Source organism: Camelus ferus, chromosome 10 (genome assembly GCF_009834535.1).
Source record: "Camelus ferus isolate YT-003-E chromosome 10, BCGSAC_Cfer_1.0, whole genome shotgun sequence".
Lineage (NCBI taxonomy): Eukaryota > Metazoa > Chordata > Mammalia > Artiodactyla > Camelidae > Camelus > Camelus ferus.
In genome coordinates, this window is record NC_045705.1 from 12,852,460 (window position 1) to 12,877,631 (window position 25,172).

Here is a 25,172-nt window from a genome sequence, read left to right on the forward strand (position 1 = left end):
AAGCTTTAGAACCTCTACCTAAAAAATATAATTACATACACACACACTCACTCACACACACACACACACACATATGCAATTTACAATTTACATTCAGTTTCAGAGGTTAATGAACCTCAGAATAACTGCCTCATTCAAAAGCCACCCAGATGTTTACCTCATTATAAATAGGCATTTCCAAGAATAAATCAAACATAAATACAAACACATACTGCAAAAATGATCTTAATGTCATGTCTTGAGCAAAATAAAATAATGATGTATTTTAATAGTATTCAGTTATGTGTATCAAATTACCAGGTTTTTCTGCCCCAGTCACCTTCCACTCGTTTTTGTTAACAGTCCTAAGTCATGTACCTCATGATGATATATAAGGCTACTAGAGATTTCTCCAAATTTTAAAAAATTTACAGATTATAGTTAGGACACAACATAATGGTAGAAGTTCAGGTTTTCCTAGGCAGCCTTTGGCTTTCAGGAGAAGGGAATTATGTACAAGCATTTAGACTGAACACCTAGGAAACAACTGGATTCACTATTTTAGTTACTTTTTAAATTGCCTAATAGTCAAATACTGTGATTTTGTTGATTTCTATGTGCACGTTTCTGTCACCAGAACTTCTCTTTGTGGACCTAGATTTAGCTCTTTCAAACAATAACACTTAAAAATATATGTTGTTAAAAAAAACTGTACTATGCAAAATATGACTGTCAGAGATTTAGAGTCAAAGGATTATTAGAATTTTTTCCCTCTAATTCTTTGTTTTTATAATATTTAGTCTAATTAATATTTTTTCCTCACCCAGTTGGCTCCACAAATTTTGGTGAGTTTCATAAGATATGCTAATATTATGATGATTTACAAGAACCCAAATAATTTTTTTGTTTTGTTTACTTTTTTGGTGATTTATAATCAAGGTACAACATGATAACAGTTTGAATTTTCTCAGGTTTTCTTTTACTTTCTTTTAGGAAAAGAAAGATGATTATGTTTACTTTGACTGGGGTGCAGAGAACGCAGACATAATACTTGAATTACTCTATTTTGATATTTAATTTCTGAATGTTTTCTTATTTCATTGTTCATTTTTCCACTCATTTGCTCCTGTGCATTGGGAGCTAGTTTTTTTTGAGACCCATTGGTTATATGCTCATATAGATAAAATACAGTTATTCTGTTCATAGACCACAGGTCAAACATGAAATTTTTTTCTTATTCTTACTTGAGTGATCCACATTCAGTTCTTTTTGTGGGAGGTCTGCCTGGCCTGACTTGGGTGAAAAACAACAGACAGTACTATAAAAGAAAGTCATAAACTAATACAAATTCCAGTTATGAAAATGAAAAACATCCAGTTCCTCATTCACATGTTAGCTAAAGCAGTTGGAAAGTTGTCTACATTATAACTTTGCATCACAGAATTAGAGAGATCACTGACATCCACTGCATCATCTATGTGCATCATTCTTGGTGTTGTATGTGGGCTATTCCAAATATTAACTGTTATATATTGCATATAAACTATGTAAAATCAAGTCAGACAAACATGAAATTTCTTCTTTCTGAAACTCTAGTGTTTTTACAGTTTTGAAAAGGGAGAGATTTGGCTGGCTTAGGAAATTGATGTTGAAAGGAGATTTACTTGTAGTGAAGCTAGCTGGCAAGCTAACCTGCTTTCTAATTTTTAGCTGCACCTTGATTTTTATTTTAACCTTTCAAAAGTTGAATTAGGAAGTAATTTACAACATAGTATAGGCATTAATATATGTCTGTGTTCTTACAGTAAGACTCATTGATTGGTCTGTAATAAATTTACCCCCAAAGTATTGTGTGACCGTGAATTATTTGTTGGACTAGTAGGTATGTTGTTTAATGAAAATAACAAGTCTGTCTCTGAATATGCATCTTGGGATCAAGGAGTATATATATATATACATATACATATACATATATATGTATATATATATATTCATTTTGTATTTTGGTATAATTGCAGTATTTTTGTTGTGTGTGCATGTAGTCAATATACTTAGCTTCATCTTGAGTCATTATTGTTGAAATCTAATTCCCTTATGGAATTTCACTTTCTAAAATAAGTATAATCTTCTTAAAATATAACTCCTTTATGGAATTTTCCTTTCTAAAATAAGCATAATCTTCTGTTGATGAAAATTGGTTGTCTTCATTTGTCATTTTAAGAAAGAAAAAAATTAAATGGTGACCAAATTTTAGCTAACCCATTTCATGTTTTTGCCACTTGAAAACAAAACTGTAATTTAAAATTGTGTCATTCATGTTTCCTGCAGTTTAAAAAAGATGAACAAAGCAAAGATTCTATCTTCTTCCGAGATGGGATTAGGAAGATCGATTTTGTGCTTTCCTATGTTGATGACATGAAGAAAGAAGCAGAACTGAAGGCGGTAAGTACTTATGGGACAGAAATGAGAACAGTGAAAAGAGACACATTCTGTAGCTTGACAGGGATGTTTCCACTAAATTATTTTGTAAAAGTTAGAAGCCCCAGAGTGTTACTGAAAGGTGAAACTGAGTGAGACAACTACAAAATATGCAGCCCAAAAATGAATGTGTAACATCAGTTTTACTTTTTAGACATTTTGGACACTGACTTCTTTTTCTTTTCCCAAGTGACTGGTATATTTTTTAATATAGCTCTCCTTAGATATTAAATGTGACCTCCACAATTTGAGGTCTGTGTCTGAATATAATATTCAAGAGTTCTGCTTCTTAAACCCACTCCTATCAGGCCATGACCTCAGCCACTCTTTTCATCTTCATATAAATAAATCCAGTGATCAAGCCGCAGCCCTCTTCTTGCTTGACCTGTTAGCAGCACTTGCCGCCGTTTAATCATTCCCTTCTCTGTGGTGTATGCTCTTCACTGGGCTTCCAGGTCTCACATTCTCTTAGTTGTCCTCTTATTTCACAAGCTTTTCCTGCTCAATCTTTTCTTCTCCCTGACCCCTTGTTATTATAGTGCCTCAGGTCCATTTTTTCACACTTAAATCATAGTTAAAGCCCAGAGATTTTTTCAACCAATAATCATTGTTTTAAAGGCTGTAAGTAATGATTTTGCATTTATTTGAATTAAATTTAATGAAGTGAAGCTGTTCTTCACTATTAAAAAGTCATGATGATGTTTTGGCTTAAAATGAATTAAATATATCATTTATTTAAAAAGTACTGAATCTTTGTAATACCAAGTCTTCTCAGCTAGGAGTATGATATGTCTCTCTGTTTATCGAAGTATTTTTTAATGTTACTTAGTACAGTGTTCTGTGTTTTTTCCATGTGGAGGTCCTTCACATGCCCTGGAGACCATTCCTAGTAGAGGCGAAAAGCAGTCTGTGGCCCTCGGATGGGGTTGATACTTAGAGTGCTTTTGTGTACAACCAGGGGACCATCTGCAGGCACAGTCATTGTGTAACAAGTCTGTTTGTCTGGGCAAATACAAGTGTTCTGCATAATTGTACTCATCTGTTTTTCCATAGGAAAGAAGAAAAGAATTTGAACAAAATCTCAGAAAAACAGGTCTTGAGTTGGAAACTGAAGATAAAAGGGTAAATGTAGTTGTTCATCTATACCAGAGCCTTGGTGTTTTAAATGTTGTTTCCTCCTGCTCTGGCCTTTGACTGGCTAGACTTTGTGCTTGGGAGCAAAACAATAGCTTTTCTGGCTACAGACACGTGCACTGGGGATGGTAGGGCCTGTGATCTTCTAGGTGAGTAAGCAGGTCAGCGCTCTGAATTTGAGATGGTGAGTGGAAGACTTTAAAAATGAGCATACATAATTCTGTTCAGGATCCAGAGAAAGTAAAGACATGGTTTTTGTTTCATATCTGTCTCATTTTGAAGGCTGCCTGTAATCTGGCACCCTAACTGGTTAACATAGCTATCTTGCAACACAACCTTCTGTTTAAGCCAAGACACTTTTTCTACTCATGAATATGCCAAGTTCTTTTTTTTTTCTCCACACCTCCTACCATTTACTGGTTTTCTAGAATTTCCTTCAAAATTGCTTTTAAAGACCTATATCAGATCCTACCCTGTCCATGAATTTCTAATACTCTCTAGTTCTAAATTAATACTCTCTACTTCTTATTTTTCCTTGTTTTTTTTCTTACTGAACTAATAAACTTGTATTATACCATATATTCTGTCTATAACTTACTGTTCTGTGTAATGAATGCTTATTGCCTAAAGTTTTTCCTCTACGTGTAAGCTATACAAGCAGCTGGGTTAGAGGAAAGAGTACATATTATACTTTGTGTCTATTTCTCATATACCCTAAGCACAGTTCTGAGCTTAGAGCTAGCAAGTAAAACTTTAAGACATTGTCCAGAACCACGTATGTTTCCATAGGTTTCAGACTAATATACGTTGACCCTGAAATATATTTTAAAAAATATTTTCTCTGTCTCTGTCTGTCTCTCTCACACACAAATATACACACACATAACATACAAACATATACATACACGTATATCTAAGTATAGTATGTATAGCTATTTTGAGCACTTAACGCTTCTGAAAATTTTGCTGAAATTTTTCAATAAATTGAAAATGCTGTGACAGTCTTAAGTTTGAGATTTTATAAAATTTCTTTTCCTTAATAAACTCAGTAAGCTTTGTTATTTTGCCTCCTTTTCATACAGAACTCTGAAGATGGAAAAACTTATTTTGTCAAGATCCATGCCCCTTGGGAGGTATTAATTACTTATGCTGAAGTGCTGGGAATCAAAATGCCTATAAAGGAGAGTGACATTCCTCGAGCTGACAAGATCCCTTTTAGCTATATGCTTGGGCCTCTGAAGCTCCCCAGGAATGTGAAGCATCCTCATCCTGAATATTTCACTGCACAATTCACCAGACATCGGCAGGAGCTCTTCCTCATTGAAGACGAGTCAAGCTTCTTTCCATCCTCAGCAAGAAACAGAATTGTAGGTAGAGAAGACCTTTGGGCGCATCCCTTCAAGTAAGGGATGTGTGCCTCTGTGTGCTTTTGTACAGGTGCACGTGTGATACTCTGCAAGGTGTTTCTGTGTAAATTTTGATGGGTTTGGTGGTATTGGGCAGGTTTTAAAGTCCACTTGGACAACTTAAACCTGTTAGCCTCCCTACTTCTCAAACTGTTGTTTACAAGTGAATGGTTGAGGTGTCACTTCAGGAGCATATATACTAAAATTGGAATGATCCAGAGAAGACTAGCACGGCCCCTGCTCGAGGATGACATGCAAGTGTATGAAGCGTGCCATATTTTGTTTAAATGAATGTTTGACAATGTGGACACAGCAAGAAAAGAGGCCGCATGCAATATTGGGGAAAGCACTTAACTGAGAGTCAGGGGACTTCAATTTTATAAGGTCTTTGTAAAATGGTTTTATAATCTTAGAGTTTGGTTTTCTAAGTTCAGTGCCTAGAAGGAGGAATATTGATCATTCCAAATGGAAATGGAATATTTTAATTGCCTTATATATGGTGTCGACTGAAAACCTAAAACTTGAGAATTATGTTTTATTCAAGGAAATTACTGAGGGCTGTAGCCCAGAAACAGCCTCTCAGATAGCTCTGAGGAACTGTTCTCATGAGGAAAGGGAGGAGCCAGGATATATGGGAGTTTTTGCTGGGAAAAACACATGTAGTGGAACACCAAAATATTACTGCTAATCACAAAAACCAGATATCCCAAGATAATGATTTTAGTGCTTGTCTGTGTATGGGAAGGTGCAAGAGTCTGGGCTCATGGAAGTGATTCCGTTGCTGTGCATCTTAACTGTCTAGGGCCTGTTTTTATCCTGTCCTGTTTTTGTCCATCCTGGATTCCTCATCAGAGGGTGGCTGCAGTGGCTGATGGCTTGGTGGCGGGGAACATTCCTTGTTTATTGAGATGGCAGTAAACTGGAATAGATGGCATTTGAGAAACAGCAGAACTTTTTCCTTTCACTTAAAACCATTTTCAGCCTTTTTAATAATAATATTTCCTCTTCATTTGTAGTTCTAGGGGTCTTTAATTTTCCCATTAAAAGCATCTCCCCTAATTACAGTTTCTGTGCCATGTTTCTTCCTGTTAAAATAGGGATAATATCCACCTCATAGGTTATGTTGAGAATTAAATGAGTTAAGGTGTAAATGACTGAATAGTTTCTGGAACATAATAAGTTTTCACTAAGTGTTATATGTTGTTATTATTGATCTGACTTCAGAAGAAAAAGATTCGGGTTCTCTGCTGCTCTTCCCCTTTCTGCTGGTACCTGTTAGTGCAATCACCAGGTTTCTAACAATCGCAAGGCAACTTCTCCTTGAGATTACTTACTCAGTTTTCCTGAGGAATGAGAGACTTCATTCTCGTTAGGTTCAACACTCTTAAAAGTGTGTAAGAAGGATTTTGAAATAATCTTTTTTCTAGTCCCTAAATCTATTTTTTTTAATTCACTGACAGAAATATTAAGTTAAAATGTAATGCCTAGGATTCACATATGAAAACGCAAATCCACGAACTAAAAATTTTCTCCCTTTTCCTACCTGGTCTAAGCAGCAGCAGCAACAACAGTGTGTGCGTTTTTCAGCACATATGTAAATTCTTCCGCAAAGTAGACGCCACATAGAAAACGTCTGCATCTGAGGGCACGCATGTTTAAAATGTCACTTGTTACACTATCACATTTTACAAAAAGATGTGTTAATTTAGAGTCCCATTAAAAACAGGCGAGACTGCTGTTTTTCTTTCTCAGCACTAAAATTGCCAGTCGTTCTTTTTCTTTCTTTTTAAATTGCAGTGTAACATAAATCAAGGTAGCTCACAAGTCATAAGTGAATACAGCTCCTTGAATTCAGTCACAAAATGAACACAGCCATATGACCACCACCCAGATCAAAAGAGAGCACCTTCCTAGCCGTCCGGAAGCCCTGGTGCCTCCTCCTGATCATTACTGCTGTCTTTCTCAGTGGAGGTCAGCTCTCACTTTTAACAGCAGAGACGAGTGTAGCCTGTTTTAAAACTTTGTAAAAGAGAAGTCATAAAGTGTGTATCCTTTTGAGTCTGGATTCTTTGGCTGAACATGAATTTGGTTGATTAAGTTAGCTATGGTTGATTAATTGTATGAGATTTTGTTTATTCATTTTTATTACTTTCTATGGAAATTTATCTGTGTATGTGTTATTATGGTTTTAATTTGCATTTCTCTGATAGAAATGAGATTGATCCCCTTGTATATGTTTATTGGGCATTTAGATGTCCACTTTGGTGAAGTCCCTGCTAAGGTCTCTTGCGTTTGTTTTTCAGTTAGGCCTTCCCTTGTTGATTTGTAGCAACTGTTTAGATATTTTTTATTTGAGCCCTTTAGTCAATATATACTTTACTGATCTTTTCTTACTTTGTGCTTCCCTTTTCTTCCTTTTTATAGTTTTTTTTTTTTTTTGGATAAACAGATGCTTTTCATTTTAATGTACAGTTTCAAACCAGGTTTGAAATAGGAGGGTCCACTTATAAGCAGGTTTTGTTCAGTAGTAAACATTACAGAACCACATGGTCCACAGTTGGTTGGATACTTAGATGTGGAATCACAGATGTGGAGGGACTGCATATACAGAGGTTCAACTCTGAATTGTACTTGGATTTTTGGCTGCCCAGAAGGTCGATGCCCCTACCCCTACGTCGTTTGAGGGTCAGATGTAGTCTGCTTCCTTAAGCCTTTACTTTATGAATAAAGCTCTTAATCTTTAACTACTCCAAGATCATGGAGTTAATTTCCTGTATGTCTTCCAGAAGTTTTATTATTTTACTTATCACACTGAGAACTACTCTCCACTTGGAATTAATTTTTGTGCATGATGCAAGATGGAGGCCTTTTTTCCCCCAAATGTATAGTCATTTGACTTACACCAATTATTGAAAATATTCAACTTTTCGTATTGTTTTTACAGTTCCACCTTTGTCATAACTCAAGTATCTGGATATTTATAGATCTACTTCTGGGCTTGATTCTGCTGCTTTGATCTGTGTCTAATTTTGCACCAATACTGACACTGTTGAGTTTTGCCTGAGTTATGTAGTCCTGAAAAATGGAGGCAATTTAAAGAAACCTCCCACTCTTCTCGTTCTGTGAAACTGCTTACTTTAAAAAACCACCCTTCCCCATATAACGTAAAGAATATTCACAGATAACCCCCCTGTTCAACTTAACAACACTATTTGCCACGTAGTTTATCCTAAATTCAACTGCTAATTGAAGTGTCCATCTGTATTAATTGTCTTTATCCAAAATAGTAATAGTAAAACATCTCATAACCCTATGCAGGTGATTACAACTTGGAGCGAGGTGCCTGGACTGCACTCCCACAGAGATAAGGTGACAGGGACACAGTCTTTCTTGATGTTTACAATGAAAAGAGATGGTTTCTGGAAAACTAAATAACACTCTTAAGTTGTATAACTGGCAAGAGGTCTCATTTAGCTTTGAAAAAGACTTACATACATCTCAAAGGGATAGAGGAATAATTTATAATTACAAGTTTGCTAAAAGAAATACTCCAAGATTTAATAGATTCTGATATCAGGAAAAGGCCCTGTACAAAACCTCAGAGTAATTAATTGAAAGGTATTCAAGACAGTTTGGCCAAGTATTAATTCTACTCCATATTCTCTTACCTGAACCGTTAGTTGCACAAGACTCCAACTTGAAACCCTGATTATAGCATGGATTCTGGCACAAGGGACTCCCAGAGGAGCTTGGAACAGGAAAAGCACAATAACTTATGACTCGTTCCCCCGCCCCCAAGGGAATAAGGAATACCCAGAAGCTGAGATACCTGCCACTCCACGCGACCCCACCCTCTACTTCTTCCCCAAACAACAAGGGGAAGGTTCCTTCTGTAATCAGAGCCTGTATCGTCACTGAGACAAAGTAGACATTGTAAAATGGTGACTGAAAAAAATACGGATAGCATAAATTTCTGAAATGTGTGTCTCTTTATGCTTACCTTATAGGTTTATTATATTCTCTCACGGTGTCCTTTTGGCGTTGAAGATGGAAAGAAAAGGTTTGGAATTGAAAGACTGCTAAATTCCAATACCTATTCATCTGCCTTTCCACTCCATGATGTAAGTATACGCTTGGTTTTGAAATACTGAGCCCATTTTCCCTTTCCCATGTTCAGAGGTTGCCTTGTTGGGAGGAGAATCTTCCATTTGCTTCCTCTTCTATGACAGATTGCTTTATCTCACGCGTGCTGGGAAAGTCCCTGCCTCCTCAGGTCCCAGCTGAGAACTATGCTGACACATATAGTTAATACCTCTTCACTTTGGGGTTTAAATGGAAATTCATTTAAAAATTATTACATTTGCACATGAATTTTCTTTAGAACCCATTATTGAAAATAGCAGTTATATTAAAAGAACATTTTAGACCATAATATTTGGAAATTTTACCCAAATCCATCAGATCTTTCTTTATAAACTTCAGAAGTTCCAAAGGACTTAAAGTGAATGCATTCATGTGTTCGTTCATTAAATGTATAATTGGTTTTAATTATATGTAAAGCATTCTGTTAGGCATTATTGGAACACAACCATGAATCCAAGCTCACAGGCTAGGAATTTCTGGGAAATAAAGCATATATACAGCTGTAGAACAAGTTTGGACTTTGGTCCAAACAAAAGATTCAGACAGATTCTGGAGGACGTTTCTTTGGGACAAAAATACTGAGTTCAAGAAAAGTGGTGTTTTATATGATGCACCCATTCAACCAAACCTGCAAACTTGACATGACAAAAAGACAGCCTAGTTTCTGGAAGTTTCTGAGGGAAACTTTTCCTTTGGACATTCAGCGTTTAAATTTCATCTCCTGTTGTCAGTAGGTATTATTTGGCTAAATGCATATAAATTACTCTGAGATCATCTCCTGGAACTTTGGTTTCCTTTGTTCCTGTTTTACTCTTCCATACTTTTATAAAAGACTTTCTGATGGTGCTCTCTTTTCAAGAAACACATTCCTTTGGCATATAGAAGAACCAAGTATTTCCATTTAAACAAGTGGCATCTAAATCATAGCCCATGTTACTGAAAATGATGTTGCTGTCACAGTTTCCAAAAGCCCAAAGCCAATCTCTCTGTTTTCCAGCTTTCCTCTGTCAGTATTTATTCAACAGTGTGATAATTGACTCTAGGTCAGTTCATCGTTGGTTAGTTATTATCCTTCATATGTTTCCTATAAGGGTACAGCAGAATTTTCCAAAATGAGTGGCAGTTTTCAATGGGGGTTCAGGTGAATTTAACTTGTGTTAGAAAAACTTCCCCCACCTCCTCCAACACAGACACACACATTATTCCCTGGAGCAAAAGAACTTCCAGGGAATTATAGATTCATGGCATTTGATCACGTAGAGAGATCTATAGCAAGTTAATAAACACTTTGCAACACATTCTTTACTAATCTTTCTCCAAAAAAGGGCACATTCTTTTATTTTTTTGTTGTTGAAGATTTTGAGGATTTTTGGGTTTGTCTGTTGTTGCATTGAGTCTTTTCTTACTATTACCAGGTCATGAAGGCAAACCATCCTCAGTCACCAGCAATTTTAACCCATACATCTAGCTTTTCATTAAAGTCTTTTATGCTCACTGGAAAATCAGTGTTACTTAGCTGTTGCTAGAGAGAGCTATCATTTACTGTTAATTTTACTTTTTTTTTCTTTCTTTCTTCTCTCCTGAATGCAGATTTAGGTAGTGGATTCTCCCTTGTGTGCTTTAAAGAATCTTTTTTTTTTTTTTTCAAATACCCAAATAGGCTGCTTTTTCTTTTTTTCTTTCTCATTTCTTAAGATTAAGTAGGACTAATTACAGAAGACAAAAGCTGGAATCTGGATGATATAAAATCTTATACCTTATAGAGATTTTTGTATGTGCTTAATTTTATTTATTTATTTATTTATTTTTATCAAAGTATGGTCTATTTACAATGTTGTATTAATTTCTGGTATACAGTATAGTGATTCATTTATACATATGTATTTTTTTCATATTCTTTTTCATTATAGATCATTACAAAGTATTGAATATAGTTCCCTGTGTTATACAGTAGGACCTTGTTGTTTATCTATTTTATATGTAATAGTTAGTATCTACAAATCCCAAACTCCTAATTTATCCCTCCCCACTCTCTTCCTCTTTGGTAACCATAAGTTTGTTTTCTGTGTCTTTGAGTCTGTCTCTGTTTTGTGTCATTTTTTTTTAGATTCCATATATAAGTGATATCATATGATACTTTTCTTTCTCTTTCTGGATTACTTCACTTATTATGCCAATTTCCAGGTCCATCCATGTTGCTGCAAATGGCATTATTTTATTATTTTTTATGGCTGAGTAGTATTCCATTTTTTACTTTTTATATATATATATATCTCACAACTTCTTTATCCTTCATCTGTCAACAGACATTTAGGTTGCTTCTGTGTCTAGGCTATTGTAAATAGTGCTGCTATGAACATTGGGGTGCATGTATCTTTTCAAATTAGAATTTCCTCCAGCTATATGCCCAGGAGTGGGACTGCTGTATCATAGGGTAAGTCTATTTTCATTTTTTTAAGGAATCTCTATACTGTTTTCCATAATGGCTGTACCAAACTACATTCCCACCAACAGTATAGGAGGGTTCCCTTTTCTCCACCCCCTCTCCAGAATTTATTGTTAATGGACTTTTTAATGATGGCCATTCTGACTGGTGTGATACCTCATTGTAGTTTTGATTTGCATTTCTCTGATAATTAACAATATTGAGCATTTTTTCATGTGCTGATTGGCCATTTGTATGTCTTCATTGGAGAAATGTTTGTTTGAGTCTCCTACCGTTTTTTGATTGTTTTTTTGTTTTTGAGTTATATGAGCTGTTTGTATATTCTGGAAGTTAAGCCCTTGTCAGTCACATTATTTGCAAATATTTTCTCCAGTTCTGTAGGTGTCTTTTCATTTTATTTATGGTTTCCTTTGCTGTGCAAAAGCTTATATGTTTAATTAGGTTCCATTTGTTTAGTTTTTATTTTATTTCTATTGCCTTGGTAGACTGCCCTAGGAGTACATTGCGACAATTTATATCGGAATGTTTTGCTTATGTTCTTGGTGCTTAATTTTAAATTGGGTATTTATTTATTGTTGTCTTCAGCAATTTACTTGTCTAAGCCAACAGTTAAAAAGAAAATACTGTAGACAGTACTCTGCTAGGCCCCGAAGGGATATTAATAAAGCTACTCAGTACCTAACAATTAGGAAAGAACTTATGCGTGAAACAATCCTGAATCTCTAAAGTGCTAATATTATTGTATGTATTTTAAGTTCTTTGGGAAACTGGTATCAGTGAGGGCCAAGTCAGGACAAGACAGGTTCCCTAGAGGAGATTCCAATCATAGCAGTGTGACTTTGAAAATCATTTACTCAACTTTGCATGGAGTTTAGTTTTTTCCATCTATAAAATAAAAGCGTCAGCCTATTTCCAATGTCCCAGCCAGTAATGTGGTTGTGTGAATTCCTGAGCTGTGACTTTTGGAATCTGAGTAGAGATGAAAGCGGTGAAGTGAGTAAAGCCAAAGTCTCAGGCTTTAACTTGTGTTCTTAGGTAGCTGGGTGTGAGGATTTAATAAATAAATCACTATTATTTGTATTTGTTGTAGAGTGTCGTAAATAATTTACATGAATGAAATACGAAAATCCACATCAAGAAGTGAAAGACAGCCTCTACCTTATTCACTAGCCTTCTTATACAAGCAGCGTTCCTTCAGTCACCTTTGTCTTTTGCTTTGTCATTCAGTACTTCTTGCATTTCTTCTGTAGGGTCAATATTGGAAGCCATCAGAACCTTCTAATCCTGCAAATGAAAGGTACATACTTCACCAGAACTGGGCTCGGCTTTCCTATTTTTACAAGGAGCAACCTTTTCATTTGATTAAGTAAGTTTCTTACACAGGATCAAACCAATTAAAACTTGATTATGTGATTTTTATTCACAATGGCATCATATTCTATTCTTTTTACTGTCATTTTCACCCATTATAGTTCCCATCTTTCCAGTTTTGTATCTATGCTATCATTTAGTCATTTATTTGTGGGCAAATTTTGTTAATAGAATGCTCTTAACCACTGTGCAGAGATAGCTGGATGTTAGAGATTGGGTTCAAATCCAGGTTAGAAGCCTATAAATATGGTCAAGTTACTTAACCTTTATGAAGCTCACCTGTAAAATGAAAATGACAGTAGTACTTTCCTTATGGGGTTATTTGATAATAAAATGATATATGCATATTTTTATCATGGGGCTAGCACTTAGTGTTTAACACACATTAGTTATTCCATGTTTTTCTTTGAGTCCAGGAATTTAGAAGATAATAGAAAGGTTGTGGATGGATGTTTGTGTGTATATGTTGATCTCAGAAAGCTGTGAAGACAATTGTTCTATGATCTCAGTTCTTTAGACAACTTCATTAGCTGTGCAAGAACATTATGGTTTCACATTCTTGCTTTGAACCGTGACAATACTACAGGATGTTAGGAGATTCCTGCAATGGTTTCAACAAAGAAACAATCAGATTACAGAGCCGCAGTTGCTGTGGGCAGTATTTTCACTCAGTGCTTTATGCTTTAATGCTGTGCTTGCACAGCATCACAGTATCCTTTTTGGAGACTAATGTGGCTGCATACATCCAAATCAACTGAAGTGTTATCTCAATAGTTTTCTTTAAGGCATCTAAGGGGAAATTTTTGAGAAAAAATAAAAAGCACTTAGCATATAAACCGGTGCTTTTTATAAATCATTATATGAACTCTTCATTGGATAGATGCTTTAATTGTCCTGAATAATGGTCATTTAGTTTGTTAAGTTATAAAAGTAGCCTAAAAAAATTCTAAGCAATAAAGAGATGTGCAAAGTTTTAAGTGAAATTCCACCACCATTGAACTCCACAGAGGTAACTATTCTTGATTTGGTAATGGCCATTGAGTCTTATTTTTATGTGCATGCATAATAAAATACATACACAGCTTTTTTTCTGGAGCAATGGCATTTTTACTTACTTTTTTGCTGCGATTTCCCTTTTTCACTAAATAATGTATTGTTGGTACACTTCCCTGTGAGTACACACAGATCTATCTTGTACTTTTTAATAGAACACAGAGTGCCATACTGTAAATTTTGCATAATTCATTTGTCCATTTTTCTATTGAAAAAGATTGGGCTGTTCCAAAGTTTTCATTATTGCAGTCAGTGCTGTTAAGAACATTCGCAGATACTTGTGCCCTTGGAGAATATGTCACAGTATATTTTCAAAGAAGTAAAGTTGTCAGAATGAAAGTTTACGTGTTTTACATTGATCAAAATATGTTAAGAGTATTTTAACTATCTACATGTGTTTCTGCTATAAATATTCCCAAAAGATGTGTATTTGTAATCCTCGATATACATCTTTGGATAGGACCTTCTTAGCACTTGCTGATTTTCTTTTATAGCAAAGTGGAAGCTCAGATATTTCATCAGATAACAGTGTCTAGCTTAAATTTAGTAAGTTTTTTAAAAATTTGCATCATATAATTACAGCTTTCCATTTATAGCAAATTACACTGCTCTTCCATTTCAGTAGTGATAGAGTTTAAAAACTTAAATTTTAACAATTTTTAATGTAAACAATTGATAACTAGGTGTAAAGTTGGGTAACGAAAAAGGCAAAATGGAAAATTCTATGTTATCACAGAGGGAGCAATTGCAGAAAACAACCATTATCCCTAAGGTTTCTTTTCAGTGATTATGTTAGGTAATACCCTTATTCTTAGATACAGACATTGGAGTATTTAAGAGTAAAGGATCATGGCATACATACTCAACCAACTTCCTTGCAGATGGTTCAGAAAAAGATACCAATGTGTCTGTGTGTATGTATACATATAAAGAGAAATACAGGTAGAGAGAGAATTGCAAATGGAACAATATTTTTACAATAAAATAAAGTGTATGTGGATATTATTTGAATTATTATTGCAACTTTACTGTATATTTGAAATTACTTTCAAAGAAAAAGATTTAATAAAAGGAGAGTCCAGAAATAGATCCACACATACATGGACAATTGATTTTCAACAGATGTACCTGGTCATTAATTGGGAAAAGGATGGTCCTTTCAACAAATGATGCTAGAACAAATGGATATCCACATGAAAAACATGAATCTTGATCCTTTCCTGTTCTAAAATTTAAATTAACTTGAAATGGATGAGAGAACTAATTATAAGAGCTACAGGTACAAAACTTCTAGCAGAGTGTTAACAGGAGAAAAATGCATGTGATCTGGAATTAGGCGTGGACTTTTCAGATAAGATGCAAAAAGCACAATTTAAAAAATGTATAAATTTGACTTCATTAAAATTAAAAATGTATACTTTTTCAAAAGGCACTGTTACAAAAAATAAAAAACAGGTTGGAGAAACTACTTGCAACACACGTATCAGTAAAGGACTCTTACCTAGAAAACTTAAAGAACTCTTACAACTCAATAACAAGACAAAATTAAAAATGGACGTAAGAATATAAAAGATGGGTGGCCAATACTTAATCAAAGATGCCCAGCATTTTTATTCCATAGGGGAATAAAAATTAAAAGGTAATTGAAATACCACTACACACCCACTAGAATAGCTACAGTCTAAATAACTGGCAACAATAGATGCTGTCAGGGATGTGGAGCAACTTGAAATCTCAAACATTGCTGGTGGGAATGCAAAATGGTATAGCAACTTTACAAAAAACAGTTTTGACAGTTTCTTATAAAGGTAAATATGCACTTTCTATATGACCCAGCAATTCCACTTCTAAGCCTTTACTTAGGAAAAATGAAGCTTCTGTCCACTGAAATGCCATTATTTGAATGTTCATAGCAGCTTAACTCATAATAAAAAGCTGGAAACAATTAAATATCTATCAACTAGTGAGTGAATAAACAAATTATTATGCATTCATACAATGGATTTTTTCCTAGAAATAAATTAGTAATGCATACAACATCAAGGGATGAATCTTAAAAGCATTATGCTAAAGAAAAGAGGCAGGCCACAAAAAGCTATATACTCTAATGTTTCCATTTATAAAACATTATTTTGGAAAAGCAAAACTTATAAGGACCAAAATCAAAGTAGTGGTTCCAGATCTGGATGTTGAGGAAGGGGTTAATAACAGAGGAATACAAGGAAATTTTTTGAGATGATGGAAATTCTCAGTATGTTGATCCTGGAGGTGGTTACGAGTGTGTATATTTAAATTTATCGAACTGTACACTTAAGTCAGGTGTATTTTATTTGTATGTGAATTATACCCTAGTCAATTTGACTGAAAAAAAAAAAAACATTCCTCTAAGAGGATTTACCTTCTGGGATGCGGGATGGGATGGGGTTCAGTGACTGACGAAACCCAGAGCGGGAAAGGGGAACTCCTCAGAAAGATGAGCATCATTGGCTTGGAAGAGCTGAGATCCTTACGCAGTGGCCTGGAGACAGTGTTAAAGGCTGTGCCCCAAAGATACTCCTAGCATAGACAGACACATCTGAGGACCCCCGAAGGTACCCGGAAGGAAATGAAGCAAGAGATGGGGCTAAGGGCTGCAGTAGTGCAGGTAGGACATGGCTGAGTAGTGAAATACTGGATTAACACAGTGTGATCTCACTTGTACCATGTGCCAGTTACTGAACTATTGTTCCTCAGCAGAAGTCCATGTGCAGATTGTTTGATTTCGATTTGTTAACAGCTAGAAGTTACACTGCAGACTGTTCCACACTTTATTAAAGTCTCCTTAAAATTTAAAAGCTTTTCAAATCACCCTATTTCAAAAATAAAACTTAACTTCCACTCAGTTGGCTTCCTATTTATATTGTTGTCTTTTGTAATCCTGACACCAGTTCTGTGGCTGAGCACCATCCTGCATTTTATGATGTGGAAACTAAAGTTTAGAAAGCTTAGTAACTTCAGCAAAATTACAAGGCTAGCAAGCAGGGGAGCCAAAATTAGACTACATGCTTGTCTGAATACAAAATCAAGACTCTGGACTGTATCGTTCTTGCAGAGATTCTGATTCTGTTTTTACTGATTCTGTTTTTACCCTCTTTCACAGGGATTATTATGGAGAAAAAATTGGCATCTATTTTGTCTTTCTCGGATTTTACACAGAAATGCTGTTTTTTGCAGCTGTAGTTGGCTTAGCTTGTTTTATTTACGGGTTATTATCGATGCGTGATAGCTCAAGCAGGTAAGTGCAACTGAGTTGCCCAAACAGAGAAATATGGTAACTGAATCTGCTGTTATTATTTTTCTGGAATTTGTGTCAGAATGTTTCCTGTGGCAGCAGACAATTGATATTTCTGAGCAAGACCCAAACATAGCAGCTGCCCCTCACTTGGTGCTTTACGGAAAATCTGTTTTTAAAAATAGGCTTTAAAGATTCTGCTCCTTGAAGCATGACTTGACCTGTAAAAAAGCTGCTTCATTGCCCCCTCTGCCGTATAAAGTTGTTCTGATAAGAACATCTTTGGATTTTCACCAAACACATCACTTTAAAAATAACTTTGTTCTTCCCTCTGCAGCACTGAGATCTGTGACCCTAATATTGGAGGTCAGATTATCATGTGCCCCCTCTGTGATCATGTGTGTGACTTTTGGAGACTAAACTCTACGTGTTTGGCTTCGAAGGTATGTATGTATCGTGGTATGTTGAAATGACTTTCCATTTCCCACTTTTTGTATTGCACTTGAAACTCAACACTCTTTGTGATGTTGTTGTTTTACAGGTCTCTCATTTATTTGACAATGAGTCAACGGTGTTCTTTGCAATATTCATGGGAATTTGGGGTGAGTAAATAGTCAGATAAAAACAGCTTTCTCCGTGTTATGTGTCATATGGCCATCTGTATAACATATACAGATGGCATACCTTATACATCAAAGGTCATTTTACATCTTTGTGTTTTTTCTAGCATCAGTATATGGATGGAGTCCACATCAGTGGTCTTTAGTCCTTGGTTCTTGGTCCAGAAAGGTCTCCGTTAATCATCTGCTCATTTCTCTGGAAAACACTGTAATTTTTGAAACTTCATGTGTATTCAGCTCACACTGTCTCTTCGCCCTATGGGAAAAATAGGCTCAATAACTGCTTAATTCAGGAGGAAATAAACAGATACTTGGGGGCTGGAGGTTACTGAGTCATGGATACAAACTGGAACAAGACTCAAAAACTGTTGAGAGCTAACAAATTAATGTTTGAGTTTAAATTCCCTGTGTCAAATTCTAGTTCCAGCTTCCAGTTCAGTTCCATTCGGTAAAAGTCTTCCACATAAAGTGGAATTCCCCTTAACTTTGGAAAAGTCCCAGTAATTCGTGTCCTCTGTATCACATGGGAAGTAGAGGTATCATGAGGTTGTTCTTGCCGTCAGTGAGGAAAAGGTTTTCTGTAAGAGTAACCCAGCAAGAGGAGGCCTGAAGACTTCTAAAGCATGTCTCAAAATTTGAGGGGCTCTGGGAAAAGATAGCCTTTTTTTCATTCCAATTAACAAAAAGTCTTTAACAAACACAAATATGTGCATTTAAAAACTGGGCAAGGGAACAAGAGTCGGTTGACCCAGGCAAAAGGACAGCAGAATTTGTCAGGGTGTGTGCATGAAGCAGAGGGATTTACTGGGTTTCTGTTTCTTCTGCTTGGCTGCTGTGGTCAGAGGAGAATGGCCCCCAATTCAAAGAGAGAGCAGGGGACAAAGAAGTTCTTACCAACAATTCTCCAGCAACCTCCTCTGGTTAAGTTAGTGTATGGACATCTCCATCATGTGGCTGCCAAATCCTGCCTCTGTCATTTCCTGGAATCAGAAGTGGGTGATAGGTTCACAAATTACAACAAATGTAATAGTTTTCAGTTGTTTCCATTGAGAGATTGTACACCGGCACCATCCTTACGTTGGATAGAGTATAGAGGAGCAGCCACTCTGGAACACCCGCAGCACTGCTTCTTGAAGAGGTGCTGCCATCGTTTCTTTTTTTTTTTTCTTTCTTTTTCTTCTCTTTTTTTATTGAAGTACAGACAATTAGAATGTGTCAGTCTATGGTGTACAACACAATATCCCATTCATGCATATACATACATATATTCGTTTTCATATTTTTCCATTAAAGTTTATTACAAGATATTGAACGTAGTTCCCTGTGCTATACAAAATAAACTTTTTAAAAAATCTATTGTTATATGTAGTGGCTAACATTTATAAATCTCAAACTCCTAAATGTATCCCTTCCCACCCCCTTTCCCTGGAAACAGACACACAGACTTAGTAAACAATCTTAGAGTTAGTTCTCTTAGAAAAGTTTATTGTAGCAGTGAATTACTGGTTTAGCTTTAGTTTTTGAAGATCTTAGTGAAATTCTATGGAAACAGAACTGCAAAGGCATTTGTTTTAGTACAACTATTAATAAACAAGTAAGCTGAATCAAAGGCAGAGTAGATGTGGAGAAAAAATACTGTAGATTAAGGGAATGTCCAAAGGGTTGAGACCTGAACATAATGCATACTTTGGTTTGTACTGAGGGTAGGAAATGCTGCTTCTTTTTAACTTTTTGGTTTATTTATAATGAAAATACATACCCATCATAGGAAATTCAAGCAATGTGTAGAAGTGTGAAGAAAAGAATGTTAAAATTACCAAAAATAAAATCATCATTTTGACCATGATTTTTCAGAATCTTTTTCTATATATGTAGGCATATGTGCCCAAATTTTTTTTATGTAAATGATGTGATATTATATACATAGTTTATCCCAATGAGTGATGGGACTTCTTCCATAGCAATGAATATATGGATGGTTGTATGGGTGTGTATGTGCCTATTTATGACTGAATAGGATTCCCTTTTATGAATTTATCACACTTTATCCAACCAGTTCTCAGTTGTTAGACATTTAGGTCATTTCCAGTCCTGCCAGTTTTATTGAGATATATTTGATATAAAACATTTTATTAGTTTAGGATGTACAACATAGTGATTTGATGTATGTATATATTTCAAAACGATTACTATAATAAGTTTGGTTAACATCCATTATGTCACATAGTTACAATTTTTCCTTGTCCTAAGATCATTTAAGAGCCATTGCAATTTTCAGATGTATAACACAGTATTTTTAACAGCATGTACACCATGCTGTACATTATATCCACCAAATTTATTAATCTTGTAATTAGAAGTTTGTACCTTTTTAACCATTTTCACCCATTTCCCCCCTCCCACACAATCCTGCCTCTGGCAACCACCGATCTGTATAGTTTCTACAATTTTGATTTTTTCTTTTTTTTAGATTCCACATATAAATGAGATCATACAATATTTGTCTTACTCTGTGTGACTTATCTCATTCTGCACAATACCCTCAAGGTCTATTCATGCTGTCACAAAAGGCAGGATTTTCATCATTTTTTGGCTGAATAATATTCTGTTGTAAGAATATTTACGTGTGCCTCATTTTCTTTTTTTGGTGAAATTTTATCATGTAACTATAAATTATAATTAATTTTACCTTCATGTTTTTAATTGCTATAAATTTCCTTTTTTAAAATTGAGTTATAGTTGATGTACAATATTATATGTTACAGGTATACAATATAGTGATTCACATTTTTTAAAGGTTATAGACTCCATTTATAGTTATTATAGACTATTGGCTATATTCCCTGTGTTGTACAATATATCCTAGTAGCTTATTCTATACATAGTGGTTTGTGCTTCTTAATCCCCCTACCCTTATACTGCCCCTCCCCCTTCTCTCTCCCCACTGGTAACCACTAGTTTGTTCTCTATATCTGTGAGTCTGTTTCTTTTTGTTACATTCACTAGTATGTTGTGTTTTTTAGAGTCCACATATAAGTAATATAATACTTTGTCTGAGTTATTTCATTTAGCATAATACCCTCCAAGTCCATCTATGTTGCTGCAAATGGTAAAATTTCATTGTTTTTTATGGCTGAATAGTATTCTACTGTGTATATACACTACATCTTCTTTACCCATTTATCTGTTGATGGACACTTAGGGTGCTTCCATATCTTGGCAATTGTAAATAACACTGCTATGAACATTAGGTACATGGATCTTTTTGAGTTAGTATTTTTGGTTTTTTTCAGATATATACTCGGGGTGGAATTGATGGATCATATGGTAGTTCTATTTTTAGTCTTTTGGGAATCCTCCATGCTGTTTTCCATAGTGGCTGCACCAATTTACATTCCCACTGACAGTATATGAGAGTTCCCTTTCCTCCACATCCTCACCAACACATTGTTATTTGTGGTCTTTTTGATGATAGTCATTCTGACATGTGTGAGATGATATCTCATTGTGGTCTTAATTTCTATTTCTCTGATGAGTAGTGATGTTGAACATCTTTTAATGTGCCTCCTCTATGCCACATTTTCTTTATCCATACACCCACTGAAGAGAACTTAGGTTGTTTACATGGTTTGGCTATTATAAATAACGCCACAGTGAACATGGGAGTGAAGATATCACTTCAAGATAGTGATTTTGTTTCCTTTGTATGTATACCTAAAAATGGAATTGCTGGATCATATTGTAGTTCTACTTTTAATTTTTTGAAGAGTCTTCATACTGTTCTCCATAGTGGCTATACCAATTTACATTCCCAACAATAGTACACAGCGGTTCCCTTTTTTCAGTTTTGCTCTTTGTAAACCAATATCCAGTTTTCCCAAAACCATCTATAGAAGAAACTATTCTTTCCCCACTGATTATTCTTGAATCCTTTGTCAAATATTAGTTGACTGTAATACGTAGGGTTATTTCTGGGCTTTTGAGTGTGTTCCCTAGGTCTATATGTTTATTTTTATGCCAGTACCATACTATTTTGATTACTATAAATTTGTAGTACAGTTTTAAATCAGGAGTATGATGCTTACTGCTTTGTTCTTTCTCAAGATTGTTTTGGCTATTTGGAGTCTTTCATGGCCCCATACGAATTTTAGGATTGTTTCCTTTATTTCTGTAAAAATTACCATTGGAATTTGGATAGGGATTGCAGTGAATCTGGAGATTGCTGGCGTAGCATGGATGTTTTTATAATATCAATTCCTCCAGTTCATGAGCATGGACTACCTTTCCACTTACTTGTGTCTTCTTCAATTTCTTTCTCAATGTCTTGTAGTATACAGTATATAGTTTACATATCTTTTACCACCTTGGTTAAATTTACTTCCAGATATTTTATTCTTTTTGATGCTATTGTAAATGGGATTTTTTATTAATTTCTCTTTTTGATAGTAAGTGGTTAGCATATAGAAACACAACTGATTTTTGTATATTTATTTTTATCCTGGAACTTTACTGAATTTGTTTGTTAGTTCTTACAGTTTTTTGGTGGAATCATTAGGATTTTCTTTGTAATTTAAGGTTATCTGTAAATAGAGACAGTTGTACTTCTTTTCAATTTATATGTCTTTTATTTCTTTTTCTTGACTAATTGCTGTGGCTAGGACTTCCAGTACTCTATTGAACAGAAGTGGCAAGAATGGGCATTCTTGTCTTTTCCCTAATCAAAAAGGAAAAGCTTTCAGCTTTTCACCATTGAGTATGATGGTAGCTATGAGCTTGTCATATATGGCCATTATTATGTTGAGATACATTTCCTCTATACCCATATTGATGAGAGTTTTTATCATGATGGATGCTGAATTCTGTCAAATGCTTTTTCTGCAACTGTTGAGATGACTATATATTTTTAATCATTTATTTTGTTGATGTGGTAGGCATTTATCACTATGAACTTCTTCCTAGAACTGCTTCTGCTCCATCTCACAATTTTATATTGTATTTACAGTTTTCATTTGTCTGAAGATATTTTTTGATTTCTCATTTGACTTTTCTTAGACTCATTGTTTGTTCAGTAATATATCCTTTAATCTCTGCATATTTGTGAATTTTCTGGTTTTCATTTTTCTTGTAATTGATTTCTACTTTCATACCATTGTGGTCAGAAAAGATGCCTGATATAATTTCAGACTTTTTAAATTTATTAAGACTTGTTTTGTAGTGCCAATATATGATCTTTTCCTGGAGAACATTCCATGTGCATTTAAAAGAAAATATGTTCTGCTGCTGTTGGATGGAATGTACTGTCAATGCCTGTTAGGTCCCTCTGGTCTAACATGTAGTTTAATTCAAATGATTCCTTATTGATTTTCTGTCAGGGTGATCTATCTATTGTTGAAAATGGGGTATTGAAGTTCCTGACTATTATTATACTGCTGACTGTTTCTGTATTTCAGATCTATTAATATTTATTCTATGTATTTAGGTGCTTCTCTGTTGGGTGTATACATGGTTATAAGTGTTATATCTTCTTATTTGATGGATCTCTTTATCATTATACAAAGACCTTCTTTGCTCCGTATTGTGATCTTCGTCTTAGTCTATTTTGGCTGATATAAGTATAGCTAATCTTGCTTTCTTTTAGTTTTCATTTGCATAGAGTATCTTTTTTGCATCTCTTTACTCTCATTACATGTGTGTCCTTACAGCTGAAGTGAGTTTCTTGTGGACAGTGTATAGTTTGGTCTTGTTTTTCAATCCATTCAGCCACTCTATGACTTTTAATTGGAGAATTTAGTTAATTACATTGAAGTAATTATTAATAGGTACGGACTTACCAATGCCATGTTTTAAATAGTTTTGTGATTCTTTTGTTCCTTTTTTCCTCTCTTGCTCTCTTCCTTTGGGATATGATGATTTTCTGTAATGATATGTTTTATCTTTATCTTTTCATGTCTTTTACAGGCTTTTGTTCTGTGATTACAGTAAGGCTTATGTGAAACATCTTATAGTCATAATAGTCTATTGCAAACTAAGACAGATTAACTTCAAATGCATACTAAAGCTCTATATTTTCACCCCCTCCCATGTTTTATGTTTTTGGGGTCATAGTTTACATCTTTTTAGTTTGTGTATCCTTTAACCAGTTATTATAGTTATACAATTTTATTGTAGTTAGGGTTTTTTTTTTTTTACTACTTTTGTCTTTTAACCCTCATATTAGATTTACAAGTAATTTACCCACCACCGTTATAACGTTAGAGAATTCTGAATTTAAGTATACATTTACCTTTACCAGTGAGATTTATACTTTTATATGTTTTCATCTCAGTTTAAAGAGGTCCCTTTAACATTTTTAAAAAGCCATTCTAGTTATGATAAACTCAGCTTTTGCTAGTCTGGAAAACTTTCCAGGTAGAGTATTCTTGGTCCTCAATTTTTTTTGTTTCCAATTTTGCCTATGTGCTACTTCTTTCCAGTCTGCAGAGTTTATGCTAAAAAAAAATCTGCTCATAGTCATAAGGATCCCTTGTACATAACAAGTTGTTTTTCTCTTGCTGCTTTCAAGATTTTGTCTTTGTGCTTACTTTCTGACCTTTTAATTATAAAGTATCTCAGTGTGTTTCTCATCATTTTCATCTTTTTTGGAACTCAGATGTTTTCCTAGATTTGATATTTCTTTCTTTTTTCCACGTTAGAGAATTTTTTAGCCACTATATCTTTGAATATGTTGTCTGTCTTGCTTCTCCTTCTGAGATCTGTATTATGCAAATGTTGGTCCGCTTCATAAGATCCCATAACTCCCTTAAGCTAGCTTCACTATTTTTCCTCTCATTTTTCATTTTCATTTTATTAATTTTGCTGCCTGGATGATTTCTACCTCTCTTACTTGGAGTTTGCAGATTCTTTCTTCACTTTATCTGGTATGCTGTCAAACCCTTCTATTGAATTTACAATATAATAATTCTATTCAGCTCTATGGTTTCTATTTACTACTTTCTTATATTATCTGTCTCTTTGTTCAAATTCTCACTTTGTTCATGCATTGTTCTCCTGACCTTGGTAAGCATCTTAGTGACCATTAATTGAACTCTTTCTCAGCTAAATCACTTACCTCCATTTCATTAAGGTCTTTTTCTGAGGTTTATATTTTATTTGGAACATATTCCTCTGTTTCTTCATTTACCTTGCCTCTCTGTGTTGATTTCAGTGCATTAGATAAAACAGCTACCTCTTCCAGACTTGAAAGTGTGGCCTGTGATTGTACAAGCTTCCTT

At 34.8% G+C, this 25,172-nt stretch overlaps 1 protein-coding gene and 1 non-coding gene across 2 annotated transcripts in view; both read left to right on the forward strand.

Moving 5' to 3' along the window:
- The window catches only part of ANO5 (anoctamin 5), a 70,509-nt gene that overhangs the window by 23,491 nt on the left and 21,846 nt on the right, over positions 1-25,172 (forward strand). The window contains 8 exon segments of the mRNA XM_032488369.1: positions 2,308-2,421; positions 3,511-3,579; positions 4,674-4,958; positions 9,005-9,118; positions 12,837-12,952; positions 17,150-17,284; positions 17,619-17,724; positions 17,823-17,883. Of these exon segments, the coding sequence (XP_032344260.1) occupies positions 2,308-2,421; positions 3,511-3,579; positions 4,674-4,958; positions 9,005-9,118; positions 12,837-12,952; positions 17,150-17,284; positions 17,619-17,724; positions 17,823-17,883 (1,000 nt within the window).
- Positions 5,174-5,279, forward strand: LOC116666747. Its single transcript, XR_004323643.1, has one exon. It is a non-coding gene; the product is annotated as a U6 spliceosomal RNA (small nuclear RNA).